The 22,855-nt window shown below is 54.9% G+C and overlaps 1 protein-coding gene across 1 annotated transcript in view; it reads left to right on the forward strand.

Moving 5' to 3' along the window:
• The first annotated feature begins 753 nt into the window (after nucleotides 1-753).
• Nucleotides 754-22,855, forward strand: part of tlcd5b (TLC domain containing 5b) — a 31,125-nt gene continuing 9,023 nt past the window's right edge. Inside the window, exons 1-2 of the mRNA XM_068054406.1 lie at nucleotides 754-802; nucleotides 10,399-10,598. Coding sequence (XP_067910507.1) covers nucleotides 762-802; nucleotides 10,399-10,598 — 241 coding nt within the window. The 5' untranslated portion in view covers nucleotides 754-761. The remainder of the gene's footprint in view (nucleotides 803-10,398; nucleotides 10,599-22,855) is intronic.

Consider the following 22,855-nt stretch of genomic DNA (forward strand, 5'->3'; position numbering starts at 1 on the left):
CCTCCTCCTCCTCCCCAACCCCTCCTCCTCCTCCTCCTCCCCAACCCCTCCTCCTCCCCAACCCCCCCTCCTCCTCCTCCTCCCCAACCCCTCCTCCTCCTCCCCAACCCCTCCTCCTCCTCCTCCTCCTCCCCAACCCCTCCTCCTCCTCCTCCTCCTCCCCAACCCCTCCTCCTCCTCCTCCTCCTCCCCAACCCCTCCTCCTCCTCCTCCCCCCCAACCCCTCCTTCCCCCCCCCCCCCCCCAACCCCCACCTCCCCCCCCCCAACCCCCACCTCCCCCCCCCCAACCCCCACCTCCCCCCCCCCCCCAACCCCACCTCCCCCCCCCCCCCCAACCCCCACCTCCCCCCCCCCAACCCCCCACCTCCCCCCCCCCCCCAACCCCCACCTCCCCCCCCCCCCCAACCCCCCACCTCCCCCCCCCCCCCAACCCCCCACCTCCCCCCCCCCCCAACCCCCCACCTCCCCCCCCCCCCAACCCCCACCTCCCCCCCCCCAACCCCCACCTCCCCCCCCCCCCCAACCCCCCACCTCCCCCCCCCCCCAACCCCCCACCTCCCCCCCCCCCCCAACCCCCACCTCCCCCCCCCCAACCCCCACCTCTCCCCTCCCTCCCTCCCTCCCTCCCTCCCCAAACCCCCACCCTTTCTCCCTTCTCCCCAAACCCCGCCCCTCTTTTCTCTCTCCCCTTCCCGCGGCGGCCTGCACTCGTTGCCGCTGCCCATTGATGGCGCTGCCGCCGGAGGTCGTGACCGCAAGATGTGGGCAGCAGGTCCCGGGAGCAGCGGCGGCGGTGGCGGGTGAGTCCGGACCGGGGGAGGAGATGCTGGGGGCGGGGCCTGGGCAAAGGGGCGGAGTCGGATGTATGTCAATCATTGGAAACGGGGCCTAATCTCAGTCTCTGTCCCTGCTCGAGTTACCCTGATCTTGGGGCCGGGTGTTGGTGCGCCGCGTCCGGCCTCTGACCCGCTGACATACCGAGTGAGGTTTCCTGAGCTGCTGGAAATTGACACCCCGGCCTCTCAGCTGCCCTGCTTTATCCCCGGGAAATAGCCCCGATCAGGCGGGATTGGAGTCAGGGAGGCGGGGCTTGAAAAGGGCGGGCGGGGCTAGAATAGGGGCGGGGCTAGAGACAGGGTGGGGGGCTAGAATGGGGGCGGGATTAGAGTCAGGGTGGGGGGCTAGAATGGGGGCGGGATTAGAGTCAGGGAGGTGGGGCTAGAATAGGGGCGGGATTAGAGTCAGGGTGGGGGGCTAGAATGGGGGCGGGATTAGAGTCAGGGAGGTGGGGCTAGAATAGGGGCGGGATTAGAGTCAGGGAGGTGGGGCTAGAATAGGGGCGGGGCTAGAGACAGGGTGGGGGGCTAGAATGGGGGCGGGATTAGAGTCAGGGTGGGGGGCTAGAATGGGGGCGGGATTAGAGTCAGGGAGGTGGGGCTAGAATAGGGGCGGGATTAGAGTCAGGGAGGTGGGGCTAGAATAGGGGCGGGGCTAGAGACAGGGTGGGGGGCTAGAATGGGGGCGGGATTAGAGTCAGGGTGGGGGGGATTAGGGACAGCGTTAGGATGGAGGTGGGGACCTCCACCACCTGCAAATTCCCCTCCAAGTCACACACCATCCTGTCTTGGAACTATATCGCCGTTCCTTCACTGTCACTGGGTTAAAATCCTGGAACTCCTTCCTAACAGCACTGTGGGTGTACCGACCCCACATGGTTCAAGAAAGCAGCTCACCGCCACCTTCTCAAGGGAAATTAGGGATGGGTAATAAATGCTGGCCTGGCCAGTGACGCCTAGAACAAAGAACAGTACAGCACAGGAACAGGCCATTCGGCCCTCCAAGCCTGCGCCGATCTTGATGCCTGCCTAAACTAACACCTTCTGCACTTCTGGGGACCGTATCCCTCTATTCCCATCCTATTCATGTATTTGTCAAGATGCCTCTTAAACGTCATTATCGTACCTGCTTCCACCGACTCCCCTGGCAGCAAGTTCCAGGCACTCACCACTCTCTGTGTAAAGAACTTAGCTCGCACATCCCCTCTAAACTTTGCCCCTCTCACCTTAAACCTATGTCCCCTAGTAACTGACTCTTCCACCCTGGGAAAAAGCTTCTGACTATCCACTCTGTCCATGCCGCTCATATCTTTGTAAACCTCTATCATGTCTCCCCTCCACTTCCGTCGTTCCAGTGAAAACAATCTGAGTTTTTCCAACCTCTCCTCATAGCTAATGCCCTCCAGACCAGGCAACATCCTGATAAACCTCTTCTGTACCCTCTCCAAAGCCTCCACGTCCTTCTGGTACTGTGGCGACCAGAATTGCACGCAATATTCTAAGTGTGGCCTAACTAAAGTTCTGTACAGCTGCAGCATGATTTGCCAATTTTTATACTCTATGCCCCGACCGATGAAGGCAAGCATGCCGTATGCCTTCTTGACTACCTTATCCACCTGCGTTGCCACTTTCAGTGACCTGTGGACCTGTACGCCCAGATCTCTCTGCCTGTAAATACTCCTAAGGGTTCTGCCATTTACTGTATACTTCCCACCTGCATTAGATCTTCCAAAATGCATTACTTCACATTTGTCCGGATTAAACTCCATCGCCATTTCTCCGCCCAAGTCTCCAACCGATCTCTATCCTGCTGTATCCTTTGACAATCATCATCATTATCCGCAACTCCACCAACCTTTGTGTCGTCCGCAAACTTACTAATCAGACCAGCTACATTTTCCTCCAAATCATTTATATGTACTACAAACAGCAAAGGTCCCAGCACTGATCCCTGCGGAACACCACTAGTCACATCCCTCCATTCAGAAAAGCGCCCTTCCGCTGCTACCCTCTGTCTTCTAAGACAAGCCAGTTCTCTATCAATCTTGACAGTTCACATCTGATCCTGTGTGACTTCACCTTTTGTACCAGTCTGCCATGAGGGACCTTGTCAATGGCTTTACTGAAGTCCATATAGATAACATCCACTGCCCTTCCTTCATCAATCATCTTTGTCACTTCCTCAAAAAACTCAATCAAATTAGTGAGACACGACCTCTCCTTTACACAACCATGCTGCCTCTCGCTAATAAGTTTGTTTGTTTCCAAATGGGAGTAAATCCTGTCCCAAAGAATCCTCTCTAATAATTTCCCTACCACTGATGTAAGACTCACCAGCCTATAATTTCCTGGATTATCCTTACTACCCTTCTTAAACAAAGGAAAAGCATTGGCTATTTTGCAGTCCTCTGGGACCTCACCTGTAGCCAATGAGGATGCAAAGATTTGTGTCAAGGCCCCAGCAATTTCTTCCCTTGCCTCCCTTAGTATTCTGGGGTAGATCCCATCAGGCCCTGGGGACTTATCTACCTTAATGCTTTGCAAGACACCAACACCACCTCCTTTTTGATAAAGAGATGACTGAGACTATCTACACTCCCTTCCCTAGGCTCATCATCCACCAAGTCCTTCTTTTTGGTGAATACTGATGCAAAGTACTCATTTAGTACCTCGCCCATTTCCTCTGGCTCCACACATAGATTCCCTTCTCTATCCTTGAGTGGGCCAACCCTTTCCCTGGTTACCCTCTTGCTCTTTATATATGTATAAAAAGCCTTGGGATTTTCCTTAATCCCGTTTGCCAATGACTTTTCATGACGCCTACATCCCATGAATGAATAAAGAAACACAGGGAGTTCGAACAAAGCTGGGGAATGATAGAGCAGCTAGCCTAATGTCAGTGATAGCATGATACTAGAATCTGACCTAAAGGAAGTCAGAGAAGAGCACCTAGAGACAGAAAACATAAAAAAAAGTCAGCATAGATACCAAAAGGCGAAGTCAAAGAACAAAGAACAAAGATAATTACAGCACAGGAACAGGCCCTTCGGCCCTCCAAGCCTGCGCCGATCCAGATCCTCTCTCTAAACATGTCGCCTATTTTCTAAGGTTCTGTATCTCTTTTCTTCCTGCCCATTCATGTATCTGTCTAGATACATCTTAAAAGACTCCATCGTGCCCGCATCTACCACCTCCGCTGGCAATGCGTTCCAGGTGCCCACCACCCTCTGCGTAAAGAACTTTCCACGCATATCCCCCCTAAACTTTTCCCCTTTCACTTTGAACTCGTGTCCTCTAGTAATTGAAACCCCCACTCTGGGAAAAAGCCTCTTGCTATCCACCCTGTCTATACCTCTCATGATTTTGTACACCTCAATCAGGTCCCCCCTCAACCTCCGTCTTTCTAATGAAAATAATCCTAATCTGCTCAACCTCTCTTCATAGCTAGCGCCCTCCATACCAGGCAACATCCTGGTGAACCTCCTCTGCACCCTCTCCAAAGCATCCACATCCTTTTGATAATGTGGCGACCAGAACTGTACGCAGTATTCCAAATGTGGCCGAACCAAAGTCCTATACAACTGTAACATGACCTGCCAACTCTTGTACTCAATGCCCCGTCCGATGAAGGAAAGCATGCCGTATGCCTTCTTGACCACTCTATTTACCTGCGTCGCCACCTTCAGGGAACAGTGGACCTGAACACCCAAATCTCTCTGGACATCAATTTTCCCCAGGACTTTTCCATTTACTGTATAGTTCACTCTTGAATTGGATCTTCCAAAATGCATCACCTCGCATTTGCCCTGATTGAACTCCATCTGCCATTTCTCTGCCCAACTCTCCAATCTATCTATATTCTGCTGTATTCTCTGACAGTCCCCTTCACTATCTGCTACTCCACCAATCTTAGTGTCGTCTGCAAATTTGCTAATCAGTCCACCTATACTTTCCTCCAAATCATTAATGTATATCACAAACAACAGTGGTCCCAGCACGGATCCCTGTGGAACACCACTGGTCACACGTCTCCATTTTGAGAAACTCCCTTCTACTGCTACTCTCTGTCTCCTGTTGCCCAGCCAGTTCTTTATCCATCTAGCTAGTACACCTTGGACCCCAAGCGCCTTCACTTTCTCCATCAGCCTGCCATGGGGAACCTTATCAAACGCCTTACTGAAGTCCATGTATATGACATCGACAGCCCTTCCCTCATCAATCAACTTTGTCACTTCCTCAAAGAATTCTATTAAGTTGGTAAGACATGACCTTCCCTGCACAAAACCATGTTGCCTATCACTGATGAGCCCATTTTCTTCCAAATGGGAATAGATCCTATCCCTCAGTATCTTCTCCAGCAGCTTCCCTACCACTGACGTCAGGCTCACCGGTCTATAATTACCTGGATTATCCCTGCTACCCTTCTTAAACAAGGGGACAACATTAGCAATTCTCCAGTCCTCCGGGACCTCACCCGTGTTTAAGGATGCTGCAAAGATATCTGTTAAGGCCCCAGCTATTTCCTCTCTCGCTTCCCTCAGTAACCTGGGATAGATCCCATCCGGACCTGGGGACTTGTCCACCTTAATGCCCTTTAGAATACCCAACACTTCCTCCCTCCTTATGCCGACTTGACCTAGAGTAATCAAACATCTGTTCCTAACCTCAACATCCGTCATGTCCCTCTCCTCGGTGAATACCGATGCAAAGTACTCGTTTAGAATCTCACCCATTTTCTCTGAGTCCAAGCATAACATTCCTCCTTTGTCCTTTAGTGGGCCAATCCTTTCTCTAGTTACCCTCTTTCTCCTTATATATGAATAAAAGGCTTTGGGATTTTCCTTAACCCTGTTTGCTAAAGATATTTCATGACCCCTTTTAGCCCTCTTAATTCCTCGTTTCAGATTGGTCCTACATTCCCGATATTCTTTCAAAGCTTCGTCTTTCATCAGCCGCCTAGACCTTATGTATGCTTCCTTTTTCCTCTTAGCTAGTCTCACAATTTCACCTGTCATCCATGGTTCCCTAATCTTGCCATTTCTATCCCTCATTTTCACAGGAACATGTCTCTCCTGCACGCTAATCAACCTCTCTTTAAAAGCCTCCCACATATCACATGTGGATTTACCTTCAAACAGCTGCTCCCAATCTACATTTCCCAGCTCCTGCCGAATTTTGGTGTAGTTGGCCTTCCCCCAATTTAGCACTCTCCCTTTTGGACCACTCTCGTCTTTGTCCATGAGTATTTTAAAGCTTACGGAATTGTGATCACTATTCCCAAAGTAGTCCCCTACTGAAACTTCAACAACCTGGCCGGGCTCATTCCCCAACACCAGGTCCAGTATGGCCCCTTCCCGAGTTGGACTATTTACATACTGCTCTAGAAAACCCTCCTGGATGCTCCTTACAAATTCTGCTCCATCTGGACCTCTAACACTAAGTGAATCCCAGTCAATGTTGGGAAAATTAAAATCTCCTATCACCACCACCCTGTTGCTCCTACATCTTTCCATAATCTGTTTACATATTTGTACCTCTATCTCACGCTCGCTGTTGGGAGGCCTGTAGTACAGCCCCAACATTGTTACCGCACCCTTCCTATTTCTGAGTTCTGTCCATATTGCCTCACTGCTCGAGTCCTCCATAGTGCCCTCCTTCAGCACAGCTGTGATATCCTCTTTGACCAGTAATGCAACTCCTCCACCCCTTTTACCTCCCTCTCTATCCCGCCTGAAGCATCGATATCCTGGGATATTTAGTTGCCAATCATGCCCTTCCCTCAACCAAGTCTCAGTAATAGCAATAACATCATACTCCCAGGTACTAATCCAAGCCCTAAGTTCATCTGCCTTACCTACTACACTTCTTGCATTAAAACAAATGCACCTCAGACCACCAGTCCCTTTATATTCATCATCTGCTCCCTGCCTGCTCTTCCCCTTAGTCACACTGACTTCATTATCTAGTTCCTTACAGGCTTGTCATGCTTAACTAATCTGAATGAAAAGGAACAGTAAGAGTAGACAAGGTTAATGTAGTAGATGTCATATACTTGGATTTTCAAAAGGCCTTTGATAAAGTACCACACAGTCAGTTTGTGACGAAGGCTAGGGCATGTGGAGTCAGGGCAAATTGCTGATTGGAAGAAAATTGGCTAAAAAAAAAGAAAGCAGAGAGTAGGGATAAGGGGTAGTTATTCAGATTGAAGTAAGGTAGTAATCAGTGTTTCAGAATGATCAGTGCTGGGGCCACTGTAATTCATAAGAATGTACATTTAGAATTTGGATTTAGGAATAAATAGTTCAATAAAATTTGTAGATGATACCAACTGAGAGATATAGCTAACACTGAGGAAAAATGCAGTGTGATACAAGAAGAGATTAGAAAACTTGCAGATTGAGCAGTTAAGTGGCATTTTGATAGGAAAACAGAAACATCACCTACACCTTAGAAAATAAGAAATTGAATAGGATCAAAGAGAAAAGGCACTGAGGGATACAGGTGAATAAATCATTGAAAGCAGCATTGCAGGGCAGCAAAGCAATTACAATGCTAACAAAACATGAGGAATTATTTCTAGGGGTGCAGTATTTTAAAAGGGCCCTGGTCAAGCCGCACTTAAAGTACTGTGCACGGTTCTAGGCTCCATACTATAAAAAGGACGCAGAAACACCAGAGAAAGAGCAAAAAACATTTATAAGGATGGTACAAGAACTAAGAGATTATAGCTATTCGGAAAGAGTCAACAGGTTTGGGTTTTTTTCCTTTAGAAAAGAGACTTAGAGGTGATCTGATAGAGATCTTTACAATGATGAAGGGGTTGGACAGGGTAGATGTGGAATTTTTCCACTTGTGAGAGAATCTAAAACTAGGGGCCATATATACAATAAAAACAGAAAGTGCTGGAAATACTCAGCAGGTCTGTCAGAATCTGTGGAGAGAGAAACAAAGTTAACGTTTCAGGTCTGTGACCTTTCATCAGATATCTTCCCTCAGTGGAATCGCCTGCTTCCCTCACCACCCTTAGGGTCCTGGACTCAGGGACAGAGACAGAGGCAGAGGTAGGTACTGAGGCAGGGACAAATGCCCTTCTAGCTTTCGTAAATCTGCTGCTGCTGATAAGCAGGATTGACCCAGTAATGTGTGTGAGCTACGAGCTTCTAATCTCAGCTGCAGAGACAGTGATTGCTAAAGTACTGAGTGCAGCAGATAAACAGGATTAACCCAAAGACCTAATTCACACCAAGCTGCAATTGGGCACTGGGCACAATGTCACCTCTTCAGTTACAGGATCACAGGACGCATGCACGATAGGTTGTATAGAATTCATTGTGTGCAGACAATGTATTAACAATAATATAGAAATGGGAGTTACTGGGGCAGACTACAGCCTCTCGTCTAATCGAGGGTTTCAACATCTCCGCTCAGTCCGCAAGCAGGACCCTGAGCTTCCGGTTGCTTGCCATTTCAACACTCCCCCCTGCTCTCATGCTCACATCTCTGTCCTGGGATTGCTGCAGTGTTCCAGTGAACATCAACGCAAGCTCGAGGAACAGCACCTCATCTACCGATTAGGCACACTACAGCCTGCCGGACTGAACATTGAGTTCAATAATTTCAGAGCATGACAGCCCCCATTTTACTTTCATTTTTAGTTATTTTTTCTTTTTTTCTTCTTTTTTACATTTTTTACAATCTTTTTTTTGCATTTATTTCATTTCATCTTAGTTTGTTCAGTTTGCTTACCCACTGTTTTTCTTCAGGTTTGCACTTGCTGATGTTCAATATTCAGTATATTCACACCTATTCTGTACTAATGCTTTGTCTTTCAACACACCATTAACATATTGTTTGCCTTTGCTCTGTGACCTTTTGGTCAGCTATGTGGCCTGGTCCAATCTGCACCTTCTCCTTTGTTATCTCTTGCCCCACCCCCACCTCACTTGTTTATAATCTGTGACTTTTCTAATATTTGTCAGTTCCGAAGAAGGGTCACTGACCCGAAACGTTAACTCTGCTTCTCTTTCCACAGATGCTGCCAGACCTGCTGAGTGGTTCCAGCATTTCTTGTTTTTATTTCAGATTTCCAGCATCCGCAGTATTTTGCTTTTATTTGAGGGTTTCAAGGTGTTTTCCTTCTCCCCAGATGTGCACAGAAACAGCAAAGAAAGCAAGACTCTGGAGCGAGTTGTTTTACAGACTTCTTGACAGCAGTGAGGCATAAATACAGATATAGAGATGATTATAGCAAAGGAAAAGCAGATATAATGGGAGATTTTAATTTTCGTATCGATGGAAAGATGCAGGCAAGTCAAGAGATAAAGGATATGAATTTCCAGAGTGTATCCAGGACAGTTTTAGAAAATGTTTCAGAACTGACAAGGGAACAGGGATTTAGTAACAATAATCTTAAAACTAGAGCTCGACCATTTAGGAGTGAAATCAGGAAGGACTTTTTCCACGGGTGGTAGTAGAAAATGGAGCTCTCTCCCACAAAGGCTGTGGATGCTGAGGGACAATTTAGTCTTTCAGGATTTAGATTGAAAGACTTTTGTTCGGTAAGGGTATAAGGGAACTAAATGGAGTTGAGGTGTAGATCAGCCATAATCTCACTGATTGGTGTAACAGACTGGAGGAGCTGAATGGCCTCCTCTTATCCCTCATGATCCGATATCACTCGGTACCCCAACTACCACAAGATGCACTGCAGCAACTTAGCGAGGCTCCTTCGACAGCACCTTCCAAACCTATGACCCCTACCACCTAGAAGAACAAGGGCAGCAGACGCTGGCAATATCACCACCGCAAGTTCTTCACTCCTGGAACTCCCTTCCTAACAGCACTGTGGGTGTACCTACACCACATGGACTGCGGCGGTTCAAGAAGGCAGCTCACCACCACCTTCTCAAGGGCACTTAGGGATGGGCAATAAATACTGGCCTGGCCAGCGACGCCCACATCCTGTGAATAAATATTAAAAAAAGAATAACAGATATCTGTGAGTGAGTTATAGGCTGGAGTCTAATTGAGGTGTTCGAATGCCAAAGCTAAAGTGTCTCTGTCTGTAATGGCCTGAGGGTTCCATTCACCCAGCACCAGGAGTTGGAGGATGCCAAGCAAACGTTTTGTTGTACTGTTACTGGAGCAGGTTTCTCTGACCTGAGGAAGAATGAGTTTTGAATCCTAATCTGAGAGGTTTGGCATCAATCTTCTCAGTAGCTGCTATACTGGGAACTGACTTCATGGTATTTGTGAATCTCTTCATGATTTATTGTCCAATCTGTTTGTACCCGGTGAGACAGGCAGTTTCTTATATTTCTCTGCCCTGTATGTCTTAGCCGACCCCTCACCCCTGACCCCTACCCTGGCATCAGGTCATTGCTGTGCTATAACTGGCTGCTGGAAGCTGTGGGTGACTCTTGCTGATGTGTTTATTGGTTTGATGTGTATGTCTTGTGAAGACATCTCTTTCTTCACAATCCTGCTGTGCCCCCACCCTGGATACTGGAGTATCTGATCATATCTATGTACATGTGTTTTAATGTTTTTATTCTTTCTAGTGGGATGGCTGCCTCTGTGCTCCTGGTAATCTGCAGTTTGATCTGTTGGGTGTCACTTTACATCTCCTTCTGTCAGCTCAACAGCCATCACCATTATGAGTGGAACTGTCGCCTGGTAACCCTCATACATGGAGTTCTCATTGTTTGTTTCTCTGCATACGTTGGATTTATCGATGGGCCCTGGCCTTTTACTCATCCAGGTGAGTTCTAGGATAAGCTGCAGTTAAGAGGAGATAGTTACAGGCATTCATTCTTAATCAAAAAGGTGGATGAGAAAGCAGGCCAGCATTAGCTGGCTCTGAGTTGCTGGGACGTTATCAGATTGGCAGAAATGAGGGGCATTTAACTATACACCATTTTGGTTGAGTTTGTGGGACTCCTGAACCCAGGATTGTAGTCACTGTCTGACTGGTTTGTTCAGTTCCAGGATCTGTGCTTAAAACTTCACTTAGCTGCATCTTATCTTCACATGCTGACCTGGCGAGTGAAGATTAGGTTACATGTAAATCCCTCACTATTGGAGTGATGACATGTTTTACACTTCCATTACTGAAGTAAACTCACCCAATGGATCACATTGTAATACATGTCAGTGAGTTTGTTCAGTCACAAATTAAGATTCTAAGTGAGTTCCTAACTGCCTGCTGCCATTCACTAATCTGTGCACAATAGGATTCATTTTTGCTTGAAGTGTTGGAATTCACACTGTGGGAAACCAACAGGCTGACAAGCAGCTTGGCCACCCTCCAATGTATAACCCATGTGCTTTTTCCTGAAGGTGCTTGCTGAGTTTAATACCATCAGCACAGATTCTGATCTTGCCCAAGAAACAAGAGTAGCAGGCCCTGAGCCCAGTGTGATGCGATAAACAGCTCCACCAGTGACAAAGCAATTCATCTTTCACACTGCCTCTCCACTGTTCATGTATATCACATCACATACTCGGCTGCCACATGTGCACTTATTTATTTCAGGGTGAGATTTCCTCTCGAACAGGAACTTTCTCCTGTTCCTCTCTTTTGTATGAGGGAATGGCCAAGGTCAGACGTCAGTCAGTAATTTGGGATGACGAGGTCAGGGTGTCTGGGAGCAGTGTAGGCTGAGGAGGTCAGATGTCTGGGAGCAGTCTGGGCTGAGGAGGACAGATGTCTGGGAGCAGTCTGGGGTGAGGAGGTCATGGTGTCTCGGAGCAGTCTGGGGTGAGGAGATCACAGTGTCTGGAAGCAGTCTGGGGTGAGGAGGTCACGGTGTCTGGGAGCAGTCTGGGCTGAGGAAGTCAGGATGTACGGGAGCAGTCTGGGGTGAGGAGGTCACAGTGTCTGGAAGCAATCTCGGGTGAGGAGGTCAGGGTTTACGGGAGCAGTCTGGGATGGGGCGGTCACAGTGTCTGGGAGCAGTCTGGGATGAGGAGGTCACGGTGTATGGGAGCAGTCTGGGGTGAAAAGGTCACGGTGTCTGGGAGCAGTCTGGGCTGAGGATGTCGGGGTGTACGGGAGCAGTCTGGGGTGAAGAGGTCACGGTGTCTGGGAGCAGTCTGGGGTGAAGAGGTCACGGTGTACGGGAGCAGTCTGGGGTGAGGAAGTGACGGTGTCTGAGAGCACTCTGGGGTGAAGAGGTCACGGTGTCTGGGAGCTGTCTGGGGTGAGGAGGTCACGGTGTACGGGAGCAGTCTGGGATGAAAAGTTCACGGTGTTTGGGAGCAGTCTGGGCTGAGGAGGTCAAGGTGCACGGGAGCAGTCTGGGGTGAAGAGGTCACGGTGTCTGGGAGCAGTCTTCGGTGAAGAGGTCATGGGGTCTGGGAGCAGTCTTGGGTGAGGAGGTCACAGTGCACGGGAGCAGGCTGGGGTGAGGAGGTCACGGTGTCAGGGTGCAGTCTGGGGTGAGGAAGTCACAGTGCACGGGAGCAGTCTGGTGTGAAGAGGTCACGGTGTACGGGAGCAGGCTGGGGTGAGGAGGTCACGGTGTCAGGAAGCAGTCTGGGGTGAGGAGGTCACGGTGTCTGGGAGCAGTCTGGGGTGAGGAGGTCACAGTGTACGGGAGCAGTCTGGGGTGAAGAGATCACGGCGTCTGCAAGCAGTCTGGGGTGTAGGGGTCACGGTGTCTGGGAGCAGTCTGGGGTGAAGAGGTCAGGGTGTACGGGGGCAGTCTGGGGTGAGGAGGTCACGGTGTCTGGGAGCAGTCTGGGGTGAAGAGGACACGGTGTCTGGGAGCAGTCTGGGGTGAGGAGGTCGCGGTGTACGGGAGCAGTCTGGGGTGATGAGGTCACGGTTTCTGAGAGCAGTCTGGGGTGAAGAGGTCACGGTGTACGGGAGCAGTCTGGGGTGAAGAGGTCACGGTGTCTGGGAGCAACTGGGGTGAGGAGGTCATGGTGTACGGGAGCAGTCTGGGGTGAAGAGGTCACGGTGTCTGGGAGCAGTCTGGGGTGAAGAGGTCACAGTGTACGGGAGCAGTCTGGGGTGAGGAGGTCAAGGTGCACGGGAGCAGTCTGGGGTGAAGAGGTCACGGTGTCTGGGAGCAGTCTTGGGTGAAGAGGTCACGGTGTACGGGAGCAGTCTGGGGTGAAGAGGTCACGGTGTCTGGGAGCAGTCTTGGGTGAGGAGGTCACGGTGTCTGGGAGCAGTCTGGGGTGAAGAGGTCACGGTGTCTGGGAGCAGTCTTGGGTGAGGAGGTCACGGTGTCTGGGAGCAGTCTGGGGTGAAGAGGTCACGGTGTACGGGAGCAGTCTGGGATGAGGAAGTGACGGTGTCTGAGAGCACTCTGGGGTGAAGAGGTCACGGTGTCTGGGAGCAGTCTGAGGTGAAGAGGTCACGGTGTCTGGAAGCAGTATGGGGTGAGGCGGTCACGGTGTACGGGAGCAGTCTGGGATGAGGAGCTCACGGTGTCTGGGAGCAGCCTGGGGTGAGGCGTCACGGTGTCTGGGAGCAGTCTGGGGTGAGGATGTCAAGGTGTCTGGGAGCAGTATGGGGTGAGGAGGTCACGGTGTACGGGAGCAGTCTGGGGTGAGGAGGTCATGGTGTACGGGAGCAGTCTGGGGTGAAGAGGTCACGGTGTCCGGGAGCAGCCTGGGGTGAGGCGTCACGGTGTCTGGGAGCAGTCTGGGGTGAGGATGTCAAGGTGTCTGGGAGCAGTATGGGGTGAGGAGGTCACGGTGTACGGGAGCAGTCTGGGGTGAGGAGGTCATGGTGTACGGGAGCAGTCTGGGGTGAGGAGGTCACAGTGTCTGGAAGCAGTCTGGGGTGAGGAGGTCACGGTGTACGGGAGCAGTCTGGGGTGAAGAGGTCACGGGGTCTGGGAGCAGTCTGGGATGAGGAGGTCACGGTGTCTGGGAGCAGTCTGGGGTGAAGACGTCACGGTGTACGGGAGCAGTCTGGGGTGAGGAGGTGACGGTGTCTGAGAGCACTCTGGGGTGAAGAGGTCACGGTGTCTGGGAGCTGTCTGGGGTGAGGAGGTCACGGTGTACGGGAGCAGTCTGGGATGAAAAGTTCACGGTGTTTGGGAGCAGTCTGGGCTGAGGAGGTCAAGGTGCACGGGAGCAGTCTGGGGTGAAGAGGTCACGGTGTCTGGGAGCAGTCTTCGGTGAAGAGGTCATGGGGTCTGGGAGCAGTCTTGGGTGAGGAGGTGACGGTGTCTGGGAGCTGTCTGGGGTGAGGAGGTGACGGTGTCTGAGAGCTGTCTGGGGTGAGGAGGTGACGGTGTCTGGGAGCTGTCTGGGGTGAGGAGGTGACGGTGTCTGAGAGCACTCTGGGGTGAAGAGGTCATGGTGTCTGGGAGCTGTCTGGGGTGAGGAGGTCACGGTGTACGGGAGCAGTCTGGGGTGAAGAGGTCGCGGGGTCTGGGAGCAGTCTGGGATGAGGAGGTCACGGTGTCTGGGAGCAGTCTGGGGTGAAGAGGTCACAGTGCACGGGAGCTGGCTGGGGTGAAGAGGTCACGGTGTCTGGGAGCAGTCTTGGGTGAGGTGGTCACAGTGCACGGGAGCTGGCTGGGGTGAGGAGGTCACGGTGTCAGGGTGCAGTCTGGGGTGAGGAGGTCACAGTGTGCGGGAGCAGTCTGGGGTGAAGAGGTCACGGTGTCTGGGAGCAGTCTTGGGTGAGGAGGTCACAGTGCACGGGAGCTGGCTGGGGTGAGGAGGTCACGGTGTCAGGGTGCAGTCTGGGGTGAGGAGGTCACAGTGCACGGGAGCAGTCTGGTGTGAAGAGGTCACGGTGTCTGGGAGCAGTCTGGGGTGAGGAGGTCACGGTGTACGGGAGCAGGCTGGAGTGAGGAGGTCACGGTGTCAGGGAGCAGTCTGGGGTGAGGAGGTCACGGTGTCTGGGCGCAGTCTGGGGTGAGAGGTCAGGGTGTACGGGGGCAGTCTGGGGTGAGGAGGTCACGGTGTCTGGGAGCAGTCTGGGGTGAAGAGGACACGGTGTCTGGGAGCAGTCTGGGGTGAGGAGGTCGCGGTGTACGGGAGCAGTCTGGGGTGAGGAGGTCACGGTTTCTGAGAGCAGTCTGGGGTGAGGAGGTCATGGTGTACGGGAGCAGTCTGGGGTGAAGAGGTCACGGTGTCTGGGAGCAGTCTGGGGTGAAGAGGTCACGGTGTACGGGAGCAGTCTGGGGTGAGGAAGTGACGGTGTACGGGAGCAGTCTGGGATGAATAGGTCACGGTGTTTGGGAGCAGTCTGGGCTGAGGAGGTCAAGGTGCACGGGAGCAGTCTTGGGTGAGGAGGTCACGGTGTACGGGAGCAGTCTGGGGTGAAGAGGTCACGGTGTCTGGGAGCAGTCTTGGGTGAGGAGGTCACGGTGTCTGGGAGCAGTCTGGGGTGCGGAGGTCATGGTGTACGGAGCAGTCTGGGGTGAAGAGGTCACGGTGTCTGGGAGCAGTCTGGGGTGAAGAGGTCACGGTGTACAGGAGCAGTCTGGGATGAGGAAGTGACGGTGTCTGAGAGCACTCTGGGGTGAAGAGGTCATGGTGTCTGGGAGCAGTCTGGTGTCCGAGGTCATGGTGTCCGGGAGCAGTCTGGGGTGAAGAGGTCACGGTGTCTGGGAGCAGTCTGAGGTGAAGAGGTCACGGTGTACGGGAGCAGTCTGGGATGAGGAAGTGACAGTGTCTGAGAGCACTCTGGTGTGAAGAGGTCACGGTGTCTGGAAGCAGTATGGGGTGAGGAGGTCACGGTGTACGGGAGCAGTCTGGGATGAGGAGCTCACGGTGTCTGGGAGCAGTCTGGGGTGAGGCGGTCACGGTGTCTGTGAGCAGTCTGGGGTGAGGATGTCAAGGTGTCTGGGAGCAGTCTGGGGTGAGGAGGTCATGGTGTACGGGAGCAGTCTGGGGTGAAGAGGTCACGGGGTCTGGGAGCAGTATGGGGTGAGGAGGTCACGGTGTACGGGAGCAGTCTGGGGTGAAGAGGTCACGGGGTCTGGGAGCAGTCTGGGGTGAGGAGGTCATGGTGTACGGGAGCAGTCTGGGGTAAGGAGGTCACAGTGTCTGGAAGCAGTCTGGGGTGAGGAGGTCACGGTGTACGGGAGCAGTCTGGGGTGAAGAGGTCACGGGGTCTGGGAGCAGTCTGGGGTGAAGAGGTCACGGTGTACGGGAGCAGTCTGGGGTGAGGAGGTGACGGTGTCTGAGAGCACTCTGGGGTGAAGAGGTCACGGTGTCTGGGAGCTGTCTGGGGTGAGGAGGTCACGGTGTACGGGAGCAGTCTGGGATGAAAAGTTCACGGTGTTTGGGAGCAGTCTGGGCTGAGGAGGTCAAGGTGCACGGGAGCAGTCTGGGGTGAAGAGGTCACGGTGTCTGGGAGCAGTCTTGGGTGAGGAGGTCACAGTGCACGGGAGCTGGCTGGGGTGAGGAGGTCACGGTGTCAGGGTGCAGTCTGGGGTGAGGAGGTCACAGTGCACGGGAGCAGTCTGGTGTGAAGAGGTCACGGTGTCTGGGAGCAGTCTGGGGTGAGGAGGTCACGGTGTACGGGAGCAGGCTGGGGTGAGGAGGTCACGGTGTCAGGGAGCAGTCTGGGGTGAGGAGGTCACGGTGTCTGGGAGCAGTCTGGGGTGAGGAGGTCACAGTGTACGGGAGCAGTCTGGGGTGAAGAGATCACGGCGTCTGCCATCAGTCTGGGGTGAAGAGGTCACGGTGTCTGGGAGCAGTCTGGGATGAGAGGTCAGGGTGTACGGGGGCAGTCTGGGGTGAGGAGGTCACGGTGTCTGGGAGCAGTCTGGGGTGAAGAGGACACGGTGTCTGGGAGCAGTCTGGGATGAGGAGGTCGCGGTGTACGGGAGCAGTCTGGGGTGAGGAGGTCACGGTGTCTGGGAGCAGTCTGGGGTGAATAGGTCACGGTGTTTGGGAGCAGTCTGGGCTGAGGAGGTCAAGGTGCACGGGAGCAGTCTTGGGTGAAGAGGTCACGGTGTCTGGGAGCAGTCTTGGGTGAAGAGGTCACGGTGTCTGGGAGCAGTCTTGGGTGAGGAGGTCACGGTGTACGGGAGCAGTCTGGGGTGAAGAGGTCACGGTGTCTGGGAGCAGTCTTGGGTGAGGAGGTCACGGTGTCTGGGAGCAGTCTGGGGTGCGGAGGTCATGGTGTACGGAGCAGTCTGGGGTGAAGAGGTCACGGTGTCTGGGAGCAGTCTGGGGTGCGGAGGTCATGGTGTACGGAGCAGTCTGGGGTGAAGAGCTCACGGTGTCTGGGAGCAGTCTGGGGTGCGGAGGTCATGGTGTACGGAGCACTCTGGGGTGAAGAGGTCATGGTGTCTGGGAGCAGTCTGGTGTCCGAGGTCATGGTGTCCGGGAGCAGTCTGGGGTGAGGAGGTCACGGTGTCTGGGAGCAGTCTGGGGTGAGGAGGTCACAGTGTACAGGAGCAGTCTGGGATGAGGAAGTGACGGTGTCTGAGAGCACTCTGGGGTGAAGAGGTCATGGTGTCTGGGAGCAGTCTGGTGTCCGAGGTCATGGTGTCCGGGAGCAGTCTGATGTGAAGAGGTCACGGTGTCTGGGAGCAGTCTGAGGTGAGGAGGTCACGGTGTACGGGAGCAGTCTGGGATGAGGAAGTGACAGTGTCTGAGAGCACTCTGGTGTGAAGAGGTCACGGTGTCTGGGAGCAGTCTGTGGTGAGGCGGTCACGGTGTCTGGGAGCAGTCTGGGGTGAGGATGTCAAGGTGTCTGGGAGCAGTCTGGGGTGAGGAGGTCACTGTGTACGGGAGCAGTCTGGGGTAAGGAGGTCACATTGTCTGGAAGCTGTCTGGGGTGAGGAGGTCACGGTGGACGGGAGCAGTCTGGGGTGAAGAGGTCACGGTGTCTGGGAGCAGTCTTCGGTGAAGAGGTCATGGGGTCTGGGAGCAGTCTTGGGTGAGGAGGTCACAGTGCACGGGAGCTGGCTGGGGTGAGGAGGTCACGGTGTCAGGGTGCAGTCTGGGGTGAGGAGGTCACAGTGCACGGGAGCAGTCTGGTGTGAAGAGGTCACGGTGTCTGGGAGCAGTCTGGGGTGAGGAGGTCACGGTGTACGGGAGCAGGCTGGGGTGAGGAGGTCACGGTGTCAGGGAGCAGTCTGGGGTGAGGAGGTCACGGTGTCTGGGAGCAGTCTGGGGTGAGGAGGTCACAGTGTACGGGAGCAGTCTGGGGTGAAGAGATCACGGGGTCTGCCAGCAGTCTGGGGTGTAGGGGTCACGGTGTCTGGGAGCAGTCTGGGGTGAGAGGTCAGGGTGTACGGGGCAGTCTGGGGTGAGGAGGTCACGGTGTCTGGGAGCAGTCTGGGGTGAAGAGGACACGGTGTCTGGGAGCAGTCTGGGGTGAGGAGGTCGCGGTGTACGGGAGCAGTCTGGGGTGAGGAGGTCACGGTTTCTGAGAGCAGTCTGGGGTGAAGAGGTCACGGTGTCTGGGAGCAACTGTGGTGAGGAGGTCAAGGTGCACGGGAGCAGTCTTGGGTGAGGAGGTCGCGGTGTACGGGAGCAGTCTGGGGTGAAGAGGTCACGGTGTCTGGGAGCAGTCTGAGGTGAAGAGGTCACGGTGTACGGGAGCAGTCTGGGATGAGGAGCTCACGGTGTCTGGGAGCAGTCTGGGGTGAGGCGGTCACGGTGTCTGGGAGCAGTCTGGGGTGAGGATGTCAAGGTGTCTGGGAGCAGTATGGGGTGAGGAGGTCACGGTGTACGGGAGCAGTCTGGGGTGAGGAGGTCATGGTGGACGGGAGCAGTCTGGGGTGAAGAGGTCACGGGGTCTGGGAGCAGTCTGGGGTGAAGAGGTCACGGTGTACGGGAGCAGTCTGGGGTGAGGAGGTGACGGTGTACGGGAGCAGTCTGGGGTGAGGAGGTGACGGTGTCTGAGAGCACTCTGGGGTGAAGAGGTCACGGTGTCTGGGAGCTGTCTGGGGTGAGGAGGTCACGGTGTACGGGAGCAGTCTGGGATGAAAAGTTCACGGTGTTTGGGAGCAGTCTGGGCTGAGGAGGTCAAGGTGCACGGGAGCAGTCTGGGGTGAAGAGGTCACGGTGTCTGGGAGCAGTCTTGGGTGAGGAGGTCACAGTGCACGGGAGCAGTTTGGGGTGAAGAGGTCACGGTGTCAGGGTGCAGTCTGGGGTGAGGAGGTCACAGTGCACGGGAGCAGTCTGGTGTGAAGAGGTCACGGTGTCTGGGAGCAGTCTGGGGTGAGGAGGTCACGGTGTACGGGAGCAGGCTGGGGTGAGGAGGTCACGGTGTCAGGGAGCAGTCTGGGGTGAGGAGGTCACGGTGTCTGGGAGCAGTCTGGGGTGAGGAGGTCACAGTGTACGGGAGCAGTCTGGGGTGAAGAGATCACGGGGTCTGCCAGCAGTCTGGGGTGTAGGGGTCACGGTGTCTGGGAGCAGTCTGGGGTGAGAGGTCAGGGTGTACGGGGGCAGTCTGGGGTGAGGAGGTCACGGTGACTGGGAGCAGTCTGGGGTGAAGAGGACACGGTGTCTGGGAGCAGTCTGGGGTGAGGAGGTCGCGGTGTACGGGAGCAGTCTGGGGTGAGGAGGTCACGGTTTCTGAGAGCAGTCTGGGGTGAAGAGGTCACGGTGTCTGGGAGCAACTGGGGTGAGGAGGTCATGGTGTACGGGAGCAGTCTGGGGTGAAGAGGTCACGGTGTCTGGGAGCAGTCTGGGATGAATAGGTCACGGTATTTGGGAGCAGTCTGGGCTGAGGAGGTCAAGGTGCACGGGAGCAGTCTTGGGTGAAGAGGTCACGGTGTCTGGGAGCAGTCTTGGGTGAAGAGGTCACGGTGTCTGGGAGCAGTCTTGGGTGAGGAGGTCACGGTGGACGGGAGCAGTCTGGGGTGAAGAGGTCACGGTGTCTGGGAGCAGTCTTGGGTGAGGAGGTCACGGTGTCTGGGAGCAGTCTGGGGTGCGGAGGTCATGGTGTACGGAGCAGTCTGGGGTGAAGAGGTCACGGTGTCTGGGAGCAGTCTGGGGTGAAGAGGTCACGGTGTACAGGAGCAGTCTGGGATGAGGAAGTGACGGTGTCTGAGAGCACTCTGGGGTGAAGAGGTCATGGTGTCTGGGAGCAGTCTGGTGTCCGAGGTCATGGTGTCCGGGAGCAGTCTGAGGTGAAGAGGTCACGGTGTCTGGAAGCAGTATGGGGTGAGGAGGTCACGGTGTACGGGAGCAGTCTGGGATGAGGAGCTGACGGTGTCTGGGAGCAGTCTGGGGTGAGGCGGTCACGGTGTCTGGGAGCAGTATGGGGTGAGGAGGTCACGGTGTACGGGAGCAGTCTGGGGTAAGGAGGTCACATTGTCTGGAAGCTGTCTGGGGTGAGGAGGTCACGGTGTTCGGGAGCAGTCTGGGGTGAAGAGGTCACGGGGTCTGGGAGCAGTCTGGGATGAGGAGGTCACGGTGTCTGGGAGCAGTCTGGGGTGAAGAGGTCATGGTGTACGGGAGCAGTCTGGGGTGAGGAGGTGACGGTGTCTGAGAGCACTCTGGGGTGAAGAGGTCACGGTGTCTGGGAGCTGTCTGGGGTGAGGAGGTCACGGTGTACGGGAGCAGTCTGGGGTGAAGAGGTCATGGTGTCTGGGAGCAGTCTGGGCTGAGGAGGTCAAGGTGCACGGGAGCAGTCTGGGGTGAAGAGGTCATGGTGTCTGGGAGCAGTCTTCGGTGAAGAGGTCATGGGGTCTGGGAGCAGTCTTGGGTGAGGAGGTCACAGTGCACGGGAGCAGGCTGGGGTGAGGAGGTCACGGTGTCAGGGTGCAGTCTGGGGTGAGGAAGTCACAGTGCACGGGAGCAGTCTGGTGTGAAGAGGTCACGGTGTCTGGGAGCAGTCTTGGGTGAGAGGTGACGGTTTACGGGAGCAGTCTGGGGTGAAGAGGTCACGGTGTCTGGGAGCAGTCTTGGGTGAAGAGGTCACAGTGCACGGGAGCAGGCTGGGGTGAGGAGGTCACGGTGTCAGGGTGCAGTCTGGGGTGAGGAAGTCACAGTGCACGGGAGCAGTCTGGTGTGAAGAGGTCACGGTGTCTGGGAGCTGTCTGGGGTGAGGAGGTCACGGTGTACGGGAGCAGGCTGGGGTGAGGAGGTCACGGTGTCAGGGAGCAGTCTGGGGTGAGGAGGTCACGGTGTCTGGGAGCAGTCTGGGGTGAGGAGGTCAGGGTGTACGGGAGCAGTCTGGGGTGAAGAGATCACGGGGTCTGGGAGCAGTTTGGGGTGTAGGGGTCACGGTGTCTGGGAGCAGTCTGGGGTGAAGAGGTCAGTATGTACGGGGGCAGTCTGGGGTGAGGAGGTCACGGTGTCTGGGAGCAGTCTGGGGTGAAGAGGACACGGTGTCTGGGAGCAGTCTGGGGTGAGGAGGTCGCGGTGTACGGGAGCAGTCTGGGGTGAGGAGGTCACGGTTTCTGAGAGCAGTCTGGGGTGAAGAGGTCACGGTGTCTGGGAGCAACTGGGGTGAAGAGGTCACGGTGTCTGGGAGCAGTATGGGGTGAGGAGGTCACGGTGTACGGGAGCAGTCTGGGGTGAGGAGGTCATGGTGTACGGGAGCAGTCTGGGGTAAGGAGGTCACAGTGTCTGGAAGCAGTCTGGGGTGAGGAGGTCATGGTGTACGGGAGCAGTCTGGGGTGAAGAGGTCACGGTGTCTGGGAGCAGTCTGGGGTGTGGAGGTCACAGTGTCTGGAAGCAGTCTGGGGTGAGGAGGTCACGGTGTCTGGGAGCAGTCTGGGGTGTGGAGGTCACAGTGTCTGGAAGCAGTCTGGGGTGAGGAGGTCACGGTGTCTGGGAGCAGTCTTGGGTGAAGAGGTCACGGTGTCTGGGAGCAGTCTTGGGTGAGGAGGTCACGGTGTCCGGGAGCAGTCTGGGATGAAGAGGTCACGGTGTTTGGAGCAGTCTCGGGTGCGGAGGTCATGGTGTACGGGAGCAGTCTGGGGTGAGGAAGTGACGGTGTCTGAGAGCACTCTGGGTTGAAGAGGTCACGGTGTCTGGGAGTAGTCTGGGGTGAGGAGGTCACGGTGTACGGGAGCAGTCTGGGATGAAGAGGTCACGGTGTTTGGGAGCAGTCTGGGCTGAGGAGGTCAAGGTGCACGGGAGCAGTCTGGGGTGAAGAGGTCACGGTGTCTGGGAGCAGTCTTGGGTGAAGAGGTCACGGTGTACGGGAGAAGTCTGGGGTGAGGAGGTCACAGTGTCTGGGAGCAGTCTGGGATGAAGAGGTCACGGTGTACGGGAGCAGGCTGGGGTGAGGAGGTCACGGTGTCAGGGAGCAGTCTGGGGTGAGGAGGTCACGGTGTCTGGGAGCAGTCTGGGGTGAGGAGGTCACAGTGTACGGGGGCAGTCTGGGGTGAAGAGATCACGGGGTCTGGGAGCAGTCTGGGGTGTAGGGGTCACGGTGTCTGGGAGCAGTCTGGGGTGAAGAGGTCAGTATGTACGGGGGCAGTCTGGGGTGAGGAGGTCACGGTGTCTGGGAGCAGTCTGGGGTGAAGAGGACACGGTGTCTGGGAGCAGTCTGGGGTGAGGAGGTCACGGTGTACGGGAGCAGGCTGGGGTGAGGAGGTCACGGTGTCAGGGAGCAGTCTGGGGTGAGGAGGTCACGGTGTCTGGGAGCAGTCTGGGGTGAGGAGGTCAGGGTGTACGGGAGCAGTCTGGGGTGAAGAGATCACGGGGTCTGGGAGCAGTTTGGGGTGTAGGGGTCACGGTGTCTGGGAGCAGTCTGGGGTGAAGAGGTCAGTATGTACGGGGGCAGTCTGGGGTGAGGAGGTCACGGTGTCTGGGAGCAGTCTGGGGTGAAGAGGACACGGTGTCTGGGAGCAGTCTGGGGTGAGGAGGTCGCGGTGTACGGGAGCAGTCTGGGGTGAGGAGGTCACGGTTTCTGAGAGCAGTCTGGGGTGAAGAGGTCACGGTGTCTGGGAGCAACTGGGGTGAAGAGGTCACGGTGTCTGGGAGCAGTATGGGGTGAGGAGGTCACGGTGTACGGGAGCAGTCTGGGGTGAGGAGGTCATGGTGTACGGGAGCAGTCTGGGGTAAGGAGGTCACAGTGTCTGGAAGCAGTCTGGGGTGAGGAGGTCATGGTGTACGGGAGCA

The sequence above is a fragment of the Heterodontus francisci genome, chromosome 22, assembly GCF_036365525.1.
Source record: "Heterodontus francisci isolate sHetFra1 chromosome 22, sHetFra1.hap1, whole genome shotgun sequence".
NCBI classification, from domain to species: domain Eukaryota; kingdom Metazoa; phylum Chordata; class Chondrichthyes; order Heterodontiformes; family Heterodontidae; genus Heterodontus; species Heterodontus francisci.